The following is a 14,991-nucleotide window of genomic DNA, read 5'->3' on the forward strand; positions in this document are numbered from 1 at the left end:
AGTGTCATGAACGTGTCATGTTCTGATTAATACATAGAACAGTGACATGTGAATATGGAAAGTTTCGTAGAACTCTGACTCAGGGCCTGTTGGTACATACGCAGTAATCCCACATCCACTGTCCAAGGATCAATGATAAACATCTATACAGTAAAATCTTAAATCCTGTAATGTGGTCTGTGCTCACTCCAACATTTTATTAGCATTTAATTTTTAAGGACCAAAAACTTGAACTTCTCTCCTCCAGACTGAACCTGCCTGCCCTGTATTGATCCACACACGGGGGCAAGTGTTTGAGACGGACTGAATATAAGCTGGAAACAAACATAAATGAAACATTGCACAACTCTGGGATTGGGTTGGTTTTAAATGAGGGATAACGTTCAAAAGGCACTGTAAGTTATCCTGTTGTCTGTTGTGACCGGCCTTGAATGTATGAATAGGTCAAACGTGTTGGCCTGTGTAGAGACTTGGATGGTTACCAAGGAAACAAACATTGCAGCCAAAAAAAAAAAAAAGTTGCTGTTGTTAATTCATTTTTTCCACACAGGTGTGCTAATCTGCAACTGTACGGGACAAGCGGACCCTGCCCCGGTCACTGAGCAGTGTTCAGAGAGGGGCTGGAGGCAGAAGAGAGTTAGTGTCAGAGGCTGATTTAAAATATACTGTCAAATAGGACATATAGAAAAATGGAAAACCTTTTTGACTGGAGTGGTCGCGGGTTCAATTCCCACTGAAGGGCATACTTTCCACACTCAACCAAAAGGAAGGGCATCTGGCTGTTGCGGGCAAAACAAAACATGCTCCCAATGACCAGTTCATCACACTGCAGCGGGTAATAAAAGAATGGATTTGGATGAGGATCTCGCCTGTTTACATCTCAAATTCTACTGCCTTTAGTCACATCTCCATGGAGACGAGCCGGAGACGTACCCACTCCCAGTAAAGTTTACAGTCATATCTTCGGAGAGGTGATTCTCATGGATATTTGTTTGTACATTTATGGGGTATTTTTCAATGATGAAAATATCTGTCGTAAAATAAATGCTTGTATTTCATTTTTATTTATTGGGTAAAATGTTACGCAGTGTGGCTTTAAAATCGCGTTGCGGAAAATTCCAGGTTAGACATTCTTACATCATGAGAACAACAGAATAAAACAACAAAAAACCCTCATAATGTTGTCGTGCCAGCAGCAATAATAAACCCCCCAAAGCAGCATCATCTCCCTGAGAGAAGTTGGGGACATCAAGTCAAGTGTGAGGAGGGGCGTGTCCCCGATCTGTAAAGACACGTGGTTTTATTTCTTCAGCACACCTTAAGTTAGAGCCTATTTTCATTTCCTCTTCACTGAATGAATTGTGTGACTTTAAATGCATGGACTCGTTGTTATAGCACTTAAATAGCCCAAATGTCGCGTGGGCGTCACGGCCCGTTCACATTCACATGTCTGTGCGGTCTGTTCTGTAATCCTCTTAAACTCCGGTCACAGAGGCGGGGCCATGCCTGTTACTCTGATCAACACTTTCCCCTCTCAACTCTCCCCTTCTCATTCACTCCGAGGACACTCCAATAACAGCCGCCCGGATAACTGGCCCTCTCCATGGGCCGTGCGTATGGCCGCCGCGCCCGTAACCCCGCGACGCGCCCCGGTCAGTCTGCGTAATCGAAGAGGAAAGCAAGGAGCGGGCCGGATGACATGACGCGCCCCGCCAAACGCAGCATTCAGGCGGCCTTGGTCTTTCTGTCAGTCGCCCACCTCACTGCAGGTACAGTGCTCTCATATCTGCTCATAAGTGTATTACGAACTCCTGTAAGTTATTGGGACGTTCATTAACAAAGTCCGCGTGCGCTGCAGACACCTGTTTGCTGCTGTTTACAGACTGGACAGTAGTCTTCTGTAGTTGTGCAAGCTTCTATATCGGATAACTGCGTATGAATATAGCATTACATTGTATTGCATAGCTTTCGGATATTTAATGGAGGCAAAGTATCAATTAAGATTGGATGTAGCCAAGATTCTTTGCAATGTTTTGGGGAGCTGCTGGCCAAACAGCCTGTAGCAACTATGTCTAATTTAGTTTGAAGTAGACTTGAATAAGTAAGTGAGTGTAAGTGAATAAGTATTTTTTTATTTTTCCTGATTTAATGTGTCTTGAATCATGACAGTGCTTGATTTGAGCTCACGTTTGGGGGAGCACATTTTCCATTTTGGGGGGTAAAAGATCCAGCAGATATTTTGGAGGATCCAGCAAAGGGATGTTTATAATATGGTGTAATGTTTCAATGACTATTTTGGCCTGTTCCCCTCGTTTTACACCAGTCCAAAAGTGTCCCCGTGTCTACTGATTTCACTCATTATGGGATGCTGTCGGTTGAGAATTCATCCACCAACCGGAAGCTCCCGGGTTCAGCTCTCATATGAGTGGATACAGCGTGCAAAAGTGTATCTGAACAGAAAAGCCACAGAATAAACGATACGACAACATCACTAAAGCGACAGATTTGATTATTACCATCACATCGCCCAGTCATCCTCTGTTATTGCCGTCTCTTTGCTCTATTTTTGTCAGTCTGATGATCATACGGCACTTGAATGGCGGATAATTGCAGAGTGCCTTTGTGCAGGTACGTGTGTTTTGCCAACAGCAACTGCACAAGTGTACTCAATGGACCTGGTTTAGCAAAATATAATCAAATCTGATCAGTGCTGGCCAACATGTACTCTTCTGTATTCAGCATTCACAGTGACGCATCAGGGAGATATTTTTAAAGAAGCGTTTGGACGATGGTAAATAATTTCCAAAACGCACCTGTTTAATACTGGCCGATACAGTGTTATTATCTTATTTTGTTTTGCTCCTTTTTTTTCCGTCAGTGGCCAGTTGGTCAATTTTCATGCTGGATGCCGTTCCCGCCGCCACATTACTATAACTGGAGATGCCAATTTCAGTTTCCAGAAAAATGCAGCCGACTCCGGCCGCTCCTCTGGTTAACAGAAAGTCTTAGAAGAACCATTTAAATAGTGAAATCTAAAAATGCAAATTGGCCATGTTTAGGGAGGAGGAGGAGGCGGAGAAAAAAAAGTCTGTTGTTGAGCTTTCGGGTGGTTTGGGGTTTGGAGCTTATCCACATTTGACAATATAAGAATCCTAACTTACTGCTGCTCCAGGCAATTGAGGATTTTTGTTTTCCTATGCGTTCAATGTTTCTTTATCAATACAGAATGTAGTAGTAGGTTGTAAGCCTTGAACATTGTTACCTGGCAACAGCTTGATCTGTGGACAAAATTCTTGACACACTTCATCTGCCCTTCTGCTGATCTTGTGCCAATAATACTTCATTCTATTTCTACTACAATTACCAAGAACACCTGATGTGCAGGAGTCAAGGTGACGTCATTGAGCCTTGATGAAAAGGAGTTCCCCTTTAAAATAGTGCCCAATGTTTTGATGAGTTGAGAAGATCTTGATGTGAACCAGGCCGTAAAATAATATTGGAGCATTTTTTTCTACAGTTGAAGTTTTGTCACACTACGAGTGCACGTCCCTTTAAAGCAATCATAACAAGCAATTAGTATAGGCTATATCTGCAAGGAAAATGATTAATGGTATAAACGTATTCACGAACTGAGCACAAACATTAGACACTATGGTTTAGTGTTTATCAATGATTCAGATGAATTACGTATTTGACAACACTTAACGTTTAATGTTAATATCTCAAATTTTCCTTTTCTCTTCCTTATCAAGTCACGGATGGTTCAATAAACAGAGCTTGGCAGCAGCTTGGAGGGGAACACAAGATTACCTGAGTGTTAAACTAAGAAGCATTACTTGTACAGCTTTGGGCGCTTAAGAGACTGACTGTACCTTATGTAACCGGAGCATCCTCAATTTTAGAGAAATAACTCGAGCGCAGCTAATTGGTGCGGTTTGTGTCAGTTTTCCAGCCCGGGAGTGCGTTTGCGTGCTTCAATATGCAAATACTATTGAGTTTTTGGACTGCCAGGCTGAAGTTAAGGAAAGGAAAGTATGTTTCTTGACAATTGTAAGTGGAGTCATTAGTGAAAGTTGCATTCATGGTTGTTATTGAAGTACCTGTATACCTTTGTAGGGCCCGACCCCAGCCGATACATCGGGGCGATATTTGGGTATTGTACAGTATCAGCTGTCGGTCGACGTCTCTGGGACTGACAGTGCGAGAGACTTCACCTTTTTTTGCGTTGGAAAGAGCTCAGTCAGAGCTTTAACATGAGCCCTCCACAACTCCCTGCCTCAGGGGAGCGGAGAAACATCGTGGTAAAAATCGGTCACAATGTCCTGAACAAATCAGCCATATGCCTCTCATACAGCGCCCCCTGCTGTCACAGTTCAACACTGACGTGTTTAGAACCATCATACACAGGATGATTGACAATATTTTTAATTTTTATTTCAACAGTGCATATTGGCATTGGAAACCCACATCAGTTGACCTCCATTAGATAAATTATATATATTTCTATGATTGAATCCTTTATTTGAGAGTTGTTGTTTTTTTAAATTACATCAAATTACTTGAAATATTGGCCTATATATCGGCTATCGGCCATGACACCCCCCTCATATCAGTATCAGAGCCCACAAATCCATGTCGCTCAGGCCCTATACCTTTGTCAACTGTCATATGAAATGTGGGACTGGTTTATGAATAATATCTCTAATATTAGGCCTATCTATGTAAAACGCTGGAATAAAGATCTTTTTTTGGACTAAAACAGTTAAATAAGGCTTAAAAAACAAATTTATGCTAAATATCTTTTTTAAATTGTATTTTTGTTAGCTTTTAACCATGTTATAATGTTCTTCCCTGGTCAAAAACATTCCTGAAATAATATTTCACTTCATTCAAGCAGTTTTGAATTGTCCTCCGAACTTTGGTCGTTTCTTCTTCCACAGATCTGTATTTCCTGGATTTGATTGCGTCACAGATGAAACACGACACTTCCCTCCACATGTTTAAAGCCCATTATCCATTGTTGTTGTTCTGAGTCATTCTGCTCTCAGAGTGTGTTCATGATGGCGTCATCGATTTGTGATATGCTGTCTATCAACATGTCATTCTCACTGCTGCCTTCATAGGGTTGCTCCAGACCACTTCAATACCTGACCAGCTCAATGAATTAGTCATTACGGGTCTGTTCCTTATATATATAAAATGTGAAAATTGTTTCTGAGCCTCAATAATGCGTATGTCTACTTAAATAACTCCAAAGTCCAAGCTTCATTAACTATCCATTATATAACATAGCTGAATCTGACGGGTGTGTTTGGTGTGTGTTCAACAGCCCTGAAGTGCGTGTGCCCGCTCTGTGCCAACCACACCTGTGAGACCTCGGCAGACGGAGCGTGCTGGAACTCCGTCATGTTGATCGATGGGAAGGAGGAGGCGGTCAAGTCCTGTCTGACGTCTGCAGAGATGAGGGGCCAGATCTTCTGCTATGGCTCGAGGAACGTCTCCAAGAGAAACTGCTGCTTCACCGACTTCTGTAACAACGAGACTCTCCATTTACAGCCAGGTAGGGTGGCATCTTGGGACCAACATTGCTGTGTTTATAAGTTAAAATAATGTTGGAAAAACAAAAAAATATAACTTAGCCAACACTAAAAGTGCACAATGCAACTTTTTATACGGAATAAAAGTCAATATTAGTTCGTGTTTGATCTTTCAGTGACTCTGGTGGTTTGGGTGGTTAGCTTGGTGCCTTTACTTTCCATCCCGATGGCCTAGGATGCACCAGGGTTAAATATTTTAAAGCTTTCTGGTAGGTTTTCACTGCTGATATAACTGTCTCTGTTACATTTCATCATAAAACCTACCAGAAACTCTTTTAAACTTGAAATAAAATTGATCCTGGAGCATCAAAGAGGCCACCGGGATGGAAAGTAGAGACACCGATCTAACCTCCCATACAGCCACTGGGTCACTGATAGGTAAAATAAAACTCATATATTTTTCTTTCCGCATAAGAAGTAGCATAATGTACCTTTACCATGTGCTAGCTCTCAATAATACATCGTTAAAAGGTCAAAATTATTATATAATTAACCCTCGCCATAGTTAGTTCATTCAAACTCTCAGAACAATGTCTCAGCGATTCAGCAGTCGCCTACAAACTTCAAGATTAGAAGTTCAATTCCCTCTCAGACTACATTGCTTCTCTGCCCTTGAGCAAGAAACATCACGTTTTCATTAAAAAAAACACATATATATCTGAAGTTTACAAACACCAAAAGGTCCTGTAGCTGAATTTCCTGTGGTGCTGTCAACAGTAGCAGTCAGTGTGGGATATCCTGGGTGAGACGGGGCAAGCAGACGCTGATCCTCCTAGATCCTGTGACATAACAGAGCTGGCGGCCAGTCACTGCCCCTCCCCCCCGGCACAAGTTTAAAAATACTCTGACGCCATTGGTTTGTAGCATAGACCACTGTAGGCTGAGGACACAGGGATACAGGATTTACAGTGACAAGGTAGACGTGTAATTTACTTGATGTGTAGGTCGCGTTCATCATCACCAAGAGCCTTTTCCGTTTTAATATTAGGGTTGAGGGTCGGTTAGAGTTTGCCTTTTAACTGTAAAGAAGAAGGGCATTCTGTTTCATACATATGACAAATAAATATTAAAAAGAAGGTACATTTATGGTACATAAAGGTGTAATGAGCAAACTAGGTGTTGCCCAGACAGTAAATCAGATGCATCCTTGTTGTTTTTTCTCTGGTGGACATGAATATAGGTTAAATGCAGTTTGATGACTGGGTTCAGACGTTCATCTCAGCCTCAGACATGTGCAATTGCTATGCAGGAGCAATGCAGCGTCACAGACTTAGAAGAGCTCATACGACACTGCTGTTTTAACCATGTTGTAAAGTTCTTCACATTTCGTTTCAGTGGTTAAAATGCCACATATATATCGCAAAGTCTTCATCGGACTGAGAGCGATATATTACTTTGAAAACTCTGCATAAAGCAAAGTTCACTTATAGGGAAACATTTACTTGGTCCTGATGTAGCCTAGTCTTTTTTTTTAAGTCTTCTTCTGACACATTTTGCTGAAAAACCTTTTTACTTACAATTTGTGTTTAAGTAGAATGGACCATATCATGTTGAAATGGTTTTGTGAAATATCGCAATATATTGTTATTGATGGGCGTAGCTATATATATTTTTTTAAACTGCTGTCTCTGTTTTCAGTGATGCCATTTTGCACATACACTAGTTTAGGGTTGAATTACATTTACCTTTGTTCCTTTTATATGGTCTTAAGCAATCACAGAAAAAAAAAAGTGAAGACAATTAAAAGCAATTTAAAATGAAACAAGAGTTATCTAAATGGACGGTCAGTGCACAGTTCAAGGCTGTGTGCGCGTTGCCAATTTTTATGAACTATTTATCCAGAGAAACTAGTCTTAAAAAAATGTCATATTGATAGGTGTTAAAAAGAGTTGATTTTGTCTATTAGATTTTTTAAAAATATATACAGCCTACTATATTTTGAGTGCGGGTGGAGGCACTACAGCATCTAGCTCGGCTAACCGCTATGTTGACTTAAATTGATCAGTGTACCTTTAATTACTGTCAGGGGATTGTTATGAATGATATATAACTTTTTCCAGATTAGATTTGATTTACTGCAAATTTGGATTCATCCTCAATCTGTGCAGTAACGTAGATATTTATGAGACGCATCCACATTTATATCGGTTAGCTTAGCGACCCTCTGCTGCAGTCAGTTGATTATTTCATAGCTTGCCAGTAAATCTTATTTCATCAGGATTCATAGGGATCTCCCGGCAAGCCTCACCAAAACAAAGACTATCCAACCAGTTGCGATTTCTCAGCTGTATAGCCTACTACAAAATTGCAGCAGAAATGCACAGGAAACATTGAGAGACATTGAAACAGTACATATGAAAGAACAAAGGCGATCTTCAACAAAAGACCTAAGACAGCAACATCAGGGAATTCATTTTAAATAAACAAATAAAAGTGTTGCTCCTCATTCAGATCATCTCTACTTAATTATGTGATATTTTTTTATGTGATTGTTATTAAAATAGTCTCATTACTCTATTCTATTAATTTTAATTCTATTAAATCCTACTTTCCCTTTATCTTGTGAGAAGGTTTACTTGCTGCTTATTCTTCATAATGTGGAAAATTTGCTGATGTATTTGTTCCATTCCTAATTACAATGTTCTTGATAGAGACTATATTTAGCAACATGAAGGCTTAACTTGGAGATTATCTTCAGGGCAATGTCTATACTGACCACCAGAGGGTGCTATGCCCGCGCTTACGATAATGGAAGGTATTAATCAATGATCACATGCTACAGTGCTGGGAATGCACATCCTCCATAGACAATAACATTTCCTGTCTTCGTGGGGTCTTTTTTAATGAAAGCTTGATAGTAAAAATCTACAATCGCATTATTTTACTACTTAAAATTGCTCTTACATTTTTATTATTGCAAAAAGTCATTCCACCTTATGCAATACTATGCCCTGTATCCTGATCTTGCTGTTCTTCTCTCCTCAGATCGTCCCACAGAGGAGGCGGGCTGGGGCAGACTACAGTGGACCGTGCTGATCCTTGGCCTCTCCAGTCTGCTGTGCCTGGCTGTGCTGCTGACTGTGTGTGTGCTTCATGGAAACAGGTGCTCCTACAGCCGGGCCCACAAGCAGGACCCCGAGGAGCCCTTGGACGACCAGACCCTCCTGTCCCCCGACAAGTGTCTCCAAGAGCTCATCTATGACATGAGCACCTCCGGCTCTGGGTCAGGTGAGACAATGAGCCAAATACACACGACAAAACCTAAGAAAGGAAACAGGAAAGTGGATTCAGGAAGCACTTAGAAACCTCTATTGTTTATCTTAATACGCTGAAGTTTGACACTGAAAATGTTTATTATTAGTTTATATTAGGTTTATATAAATACTGTTTTTCTGTATTATTTGCTGCTCTGTGGTAATATCTTTTTTCCCCTTCATTTTATTTCTCCTCATTGTTTCAGGCCTGCCACTGCTGGTCCAGAGAACCATAGCGCGCACCATCGTCCTGCAGGAGAGCATAGGTAAAGGCCGGTTTGGAGAGGTGTGGAGGGGCAAGTGGAGGGGCGAGGATGTGGCTGTGAAGATCTTCTCCTCCAGAGACGAGCGCTCCTGGTTCAGAGAGGCTGAGATCTATCAAACGGTGATGCTCCGACACGACAACATCCTGGGCTTCATCGCCGCTGACAACAAAGGTAATCCTAACGATACGGCTGATTCTATGGTTTGCAACAGGGCCGACTCTAGCCGATTTGGCACCGAGGCAAGATAGGGCTATGGGCATTGGTTTTACATAGTGCTTATCTGGATACTCAAAGACCCTTTACATTGCATTATTCATTCACTCCAAACTCGGTGGCTGTAAGCTTCTATTGTAGCCACAGCTGCCCTGGGGTAGACTGACAGAAGTGAGGCAACCAGTCTGTGCCATCGGTCCCTCCAACCACCATCAACCACTCACTCACGCACTACATTCACCCAGGTTCCCAAACAGTATCCAGTCCAAGTTCCAACTAGGCCCTTCCCTGCTTAGCTTCAGAGGTCTGACGGGATCGTGCAGAGAAAAGGTGGTATGGTCTTTAAGGCGTGTAAAAATATACTGACCTGAAAATAAAAAATATGTATATATTAAATGGCCATACCGCCTTTGCTATGCCCAATCCCGTCAGACCTTGGAGGCTAAGCAGGGAAGGGCCTGGTCGGTACTTGGATGGGAGACCGAGGAAGCCTGGTGAATGTAATGAGTGAGTGGTCAGTCTACCCCGGGGCAGCTGTGGCTACAATAGTAGCTTACCACCACCAAGTATGGAGTGAATGAATAATGCAATGTGAAGCGTCTTTGAGTATCCAGAAAAGCGCTATATAAAACCGATGCATTATTTATTATTATTAGTATTATTAAATGTGTAATTTGGTGTCCCCTCCTGTAGATGGTGCCTTAGGCAACAGCCTTATTTGCCTGTGCTCAGAGGCCCTGGTTTGCAAGCTGGAAATTATTATAATTTTTTTTTAAATGAGGAAATGAGGTAAAAAAAATCTATATTAAAAATTAATGTAATGAAGGTTTTGTTACTTTTACATTAGATCTGGTGTATGAAACTAGGACTCACAGTAAACACATGAGATTGAGATTTTTGCCCATGTATAAATATAATTTTGGAAAAACAACAGGAGTTGAGCTGAGTTTAACATTGCTATGTCTTGGACCTCTTCACATAGCTATTATCTTAGCAGACTCCACTGTAAGGGCTCTCTGTGCTTGGAGTGGCTTGATTCCCAAGGCTGTTTAGTGAGTTTTCACACTCCAGGATTGTTGTCATGTACATTCCTGTTTGTGCATTATGCCATTCTGTTTGCGGCAAGGATAAATGCATGCAAATGGACAGCAGATGTGAAGTGTGTGCTATGTTGTGTTGCAGACAGCGGCTCGTGGACTCAGCTGTGGCTGGTCTCAGAGTACCACGAGTACGGCTCCCTGTACGACTACCTCAGCAGTTTTACTGTGTCTGTGGAGGGCATGATCGCACTGGCTCTGTCTATCGCCAGCGGTCTAGCACATCTCCACATGGAAATCATTGGCACGCAAGGTACGGAAGTTAGAATATCATACACGCTTTTAGATCAATAAACACTCTCAAAAACTAAGAGGTGTTTTTGCTCAACTTGTTTATAGGGAAGCCTGCCATCGCCCACAGAGACCTCAAGTCTAAAAACGTCCTGGTGAAGAAAAACGGCACAGCAGTCATCGCCGACTTGGGTTTGGCTGTAAAACATGACTCCACCAGCAACGCCATAGACATTCCAACCAACCACAGAGTTGGAACTAAAAGGTCGGCTTGACTTCCAGAATCTCAAGAAAAACAACCATAACATATGCTGTAGTTGTAGTTTTTCCTAAGCATATTATGTTTTATTGATCTGTAAGACCAACAGGACAGTGTGAGGTCACATACGGCCAACATCAGAGCAAGGATGCGGAAATTGCTGCAGAAATGAGTTAGTTAGTTGGGTTCTTTGGTGAAAAGCTGCGAGGAGGGAGTTATTCTACAGAAGAAACTGACATTTTTAAACACTGTTGATCATTTTAGTGGGGCTGTTTTGAATTCATGATGCAATGACATTTGCTTTGTGGAATAAGTAAGGAGGATTTATCAACGCAGTTAATAATTACAGTAATTTCGAAGAGGCACTGGACCTTTTTCTTCATTAAAGGCCTAATTGTTTTGTCCTTTGCAGGTACATGGCCCCAGAAGTCCTGGACGAGACGATCAATACGGCAAACTTTGAGTCGTTTAAACGCGGCGACATCTACTCACTGGGACTGGTGTTCTGGGAGCTGTCCCGAAGATGCTCCACCAGAGGTAACCCCATATTGGCTTGGAAAACTTAAAAAAAAACCACAACAAAAAACAATATAAAAGTATTGATTTGAGAAGAATAGACGTCTAATATAGTGTTATGTTTTGTGACAGGATTCCATGAGGATTTCCAGTTGCCTTACTACGACATGGTGCCTTCAGATCCATCCATCGAGGACATGAAGAAAGTGGTTTGTGAGCAGAGACTCAGACCCAACATCCCCAACCAGTGGCAGAGCTGTGAGGTAAAATAACCGCCACTAGCATTACCAATACAAGCTAATGTAATCATCACTGTCAAGGAAAAACAAAAACTGCACAATAAATGGGAAGTAGGAAAGATGAATGCACCTCTCTTAGCTTTGGATGCCCCTTATTCTGTCTTTGAATGTGGCACACATCATCTAAAATAATATAATATCTCATTAAATACTGAAATAAGTGATTTTACGCATTCATTTATTTGTAAAAACAAAACAAACAAAAAAACATGTTTTGCTGCCCTAATGTTTTTAAAGGGACTAGATGCAAGTTGGTCATTTTTATACTCACTACTGCCACCTCAGGTCTTACGTGTAACTGCAGCTTCTATATTAAGCTTGTGCGTGACGGCACTTCGGACCCGAAGTAACACCTTTCTGAGTGAAAGTGCAGGATTTTAGAGGCAGTTGTGGTGAACAGGTCTGGGCTCATTCTACACAATAGGACATGGCTGGAACATGTAGGGGGAGGAAAATACATCATTTTAACATTTTTAAACTCCGTATAGCCCCTTTAAGTCTGTAAATGTAATGGATTTGTAGATCAAATAGAGCAAGGTTACTTTTTCCTAATCTGCCTTCGCCCCTAAATCATTCGACACACCCTGTACCATCACTGCATTAAAGCAATCACACTGAGAGCTCGATTCTATTAAAGTGATAATCTGTAAGTTTGCAAAGTGAGATAAGAGTGAAATTTGAAAATAACCAATCAAATCCCTCCCCTCTTTAACCAGAAAGCCCTTCTTAGTTTGCAAAATGAGGAGAGCAGGGTCCTCAAAAGTAAACGATCAAGCTCCTCCCCGTCCCTCCTGATTGGACCTGACAGGCTGGTTCACAGGATAAGCTCGTCTCATTGGTCGACGTGGGAGGAGACTAGACTCTGATTAGTGGCTGAGATCCGGGAAGGAGGGACTTTACAAAAATATTCACTTTAATGATTGTGAACTAGATCCACACCAAATAGTTGTAGAAAACAATAGCATGATGTATTCAATGGGCACCACAGGTTGTCTGTCCACATAAAAAGAAAGAGATAAAGATATATGATGTGACCAAACTGTCGCTTCTATTGGTAAAGGTAAGCAGTGTTAATTTTGACAACATATTTAGTTTTAGTTTTAGTCTTAGTCTTTTGACTAAAATGTAATTTAATTTTAGTCGAGATTTAGCACAAAAAAAACGTTTCAATTTTAGTCTAGTTTTAGTCAACTAAAATTGCATGTCAATGTAGTCGACTAAATTTAAGACGAATTTAGTCGACTTTGCATTTATAATATTCATCATAATCATATTTAATCAAGGTCCTCGACTTCATGGAGCTGCTCCACATGAACAAAGCTCAGAGCTGATCCTTTGGCATTGAATTTACATGATCTGAGGCTCTTTCAGACGGTCAATAGAAGTTTGGATGATTTTAGTCTCTCCCTTTCATTTTTATTTAGTCTTATTTTAGTCGACTAAAATATCTGGACATTTTAGTCATAGTTTTAGTCTCATGAAAAACTTTTCATTTAGTTTTAGTCCAATTTTAGTCGTCAAAAATATCACTTTGACTAAAATTAAGACTAAATATTATAGTCGACGAAATTAACACTGAAGGTACCTGCCTGACAAGCCTTTACAAAGTGACTAATGAAGTGTTTTGTAATAGTCACCAGCATTTTACAAAGTACACTAATTCTGCCTGTTCTCCCCCCCCCATGCAGCCGCTGCGAGTGATGGGCAAACTGATGAGAGAGTGCTGGTACGCCAACTCTGCCGCCCGACTCACTGCCCTGAGGGTCAAGAAGACGGTCTCCCAGCTCACTGTCACCAAGGACATGAAAGACTAGCCTGAGTATCAAAGACCCGGGTGAACAGACCGAACCGTGTGCTTTACAATACTGCCCTCTAGTGGATCTGGAGTGCACTAAAACGGACAACTAGAAATGAGAAAGAGCCATAAGAGTGTCATGTTTATTGTATATACAAAGGACTACCTCATTTAATAAGTGCCCAAAGCTTGAAGTTGCACAGCGTCACCTTTTTGTGCCATTTGTAGCAAACAGTATCGCTGAGTAGAATCTAAAACAAAAAAAAGACCTAAATTGCTGTTTGTTTTTTCCTTCTGTTTAAAAGTAGTTCTGTCCAAACACTTTTCAGCACGGATTGTATTTACTTATTCAAACACAATTGAATCAGTTTAAGATTGCCCATTTCTCTTTATATACATTGGCAAGGATGTGGCTTGAAAAAAGAAAAGAAAAAAAGTCTGCCTATGTGTTGCCAGGCCTGTAGATGCTCTCCCCTTTTGTAAGTGGCCTTAAGAGCGCATTTTGAGCAACATACCGCATTGTATTTATGAAGGGAGTTGGATTTGAAGCATTATTTCAGAATGAAGATACACTTCGGTTTTTAATTTTGCTTTATTGGCTCACTCTAGTTTAGCTCTCAGATACAGCAGTGCTGCCTCTAATGTACATTGACCGTGGGATTCTCCGGCGCGACACCCTGTACGTTAGTAGCGATAAACTTTACCGAGAAAAGGACAGTGTTTTTGTATATTTCATGTTGAAGTATTTTATTGTGTCATTATTTCTGTTTCTGTGAGAATCAGACGGGTGGCACTGAAAAAAAAGTGAAGGAAGAAGCTGCAAGCATTCCAAAGAGGAGCCCTTTCTATGTGCAATTGATCACTGGTGTCTATTTTTATACGATGTCGAGGTTTTTGAAAGAATATTCAGAGGCTGCTTTGGCAATGGTGACTTACTGACCTGTGAAATGTCGGAGATTTTGTTATTTGACTCGGACGTGGATCTCATATCACTTCATTGTAACATAATCTATTTATTCTGTACAGAAGTATATATGATAATGGTCAGTCAATAAACTGTTTTGAAGAAGCCGTGTGCTGTCCTGGATGTGACTATTGTGCAGTTTGCCTGGATGTTACATCAGATTTGGTACGTGTTGTGACCGATATTCACCTCGCAGATGCATTCTGAAACCAAGACTTTATCTCAGCTGCTGGGTTTTTTTTACCTGAAGTGACGCGTGTCGTTTCCTCTGCCCTGCTCATTCAGCTCCTGATCTGATAAGACCGTTAAACTGGGGGGTTCTAAGCCGGGTGAACAAGGACGTGAACGCTACACAGATGAGTCAGCTCCGAGTTCTGCTGCGCTCATTGAGAAAAATTTCCATTTCATCCATAATGTGCAAGACACTTGACGGTTGCAGCTTGCTTTGAACTCAGAAGTTTTTACATCAGAAAGTTTTCAAACCCATTTTCATTACGGCG

General features: G+C 41.1%; 1 protein-coding gene across 1 annotated transcript; it reads left to right on the forward strand.

Moving 5' to 3' along the window:
* Positions 1-1,565: 1,565 nt before the first annotated feature.
* On the forward strand, positions 1,566-13,795 carry acvr1c (activin A receptor type 1C). Its single transcript, XM_079562940.1, has 9 exons — positions 1,566-1,769; positions 5,330-5,560; positions 8,583-8,825; positions 9,058-9,288; positions 10,513-10,680; positions 10,767-10,923; positions 11,330-11,454; positions 11,566-11,696; positions 13,421-13,795. The coding sequence occupies exons 1-9, from the start codon at positions 1,700-1,702 to the stop codon at positions 13,544-13,546; spliced, it is 1,482 nt and encodes a 493-aa protein (XP_079419066.1). The 5' UTR covers positions 1,566-1,699; the 3' UTR covers positions 13,547-13,795.
* Positions 13,796-14,991: the final 1,196 nt, after the last annotated feature.

This window comes from Gobius niger (assembly GCF_951799975.1).
Source record: "Gobius niger genome assembly, chromosome: 9".
In the NCBI taxonomy this organism is placed as follows: Eukaryota; Metazoa; Chordata; class Actinopteri; order Gobiiformes; family Gobiidae; genus Gobius; species Gobius niger.

Coding starts and splice junctions, on each gene's coding strand:
- acvr1c (XM_079562940.1), top strand. CDS start 1,700: ATGACGCGCCCCGCCAAACGCAGCATTCAGGCGGCCTTGGTCTTTCTG. Junction 5,561..8,582: donor GACTCTCCATTTACAGCCAG/GTAGGGTGGCAT, acceptor TTCTCTCCTCAG/ATCGTCCCACAGAGGAGGCG. Junction 10,681..10,766: donor GGAAATCATTGGCACGCAAG/GTACGGAAGTTA, acceptor ACTTGTTTATAG/GGAAGCCTGCCATCGCCCAC.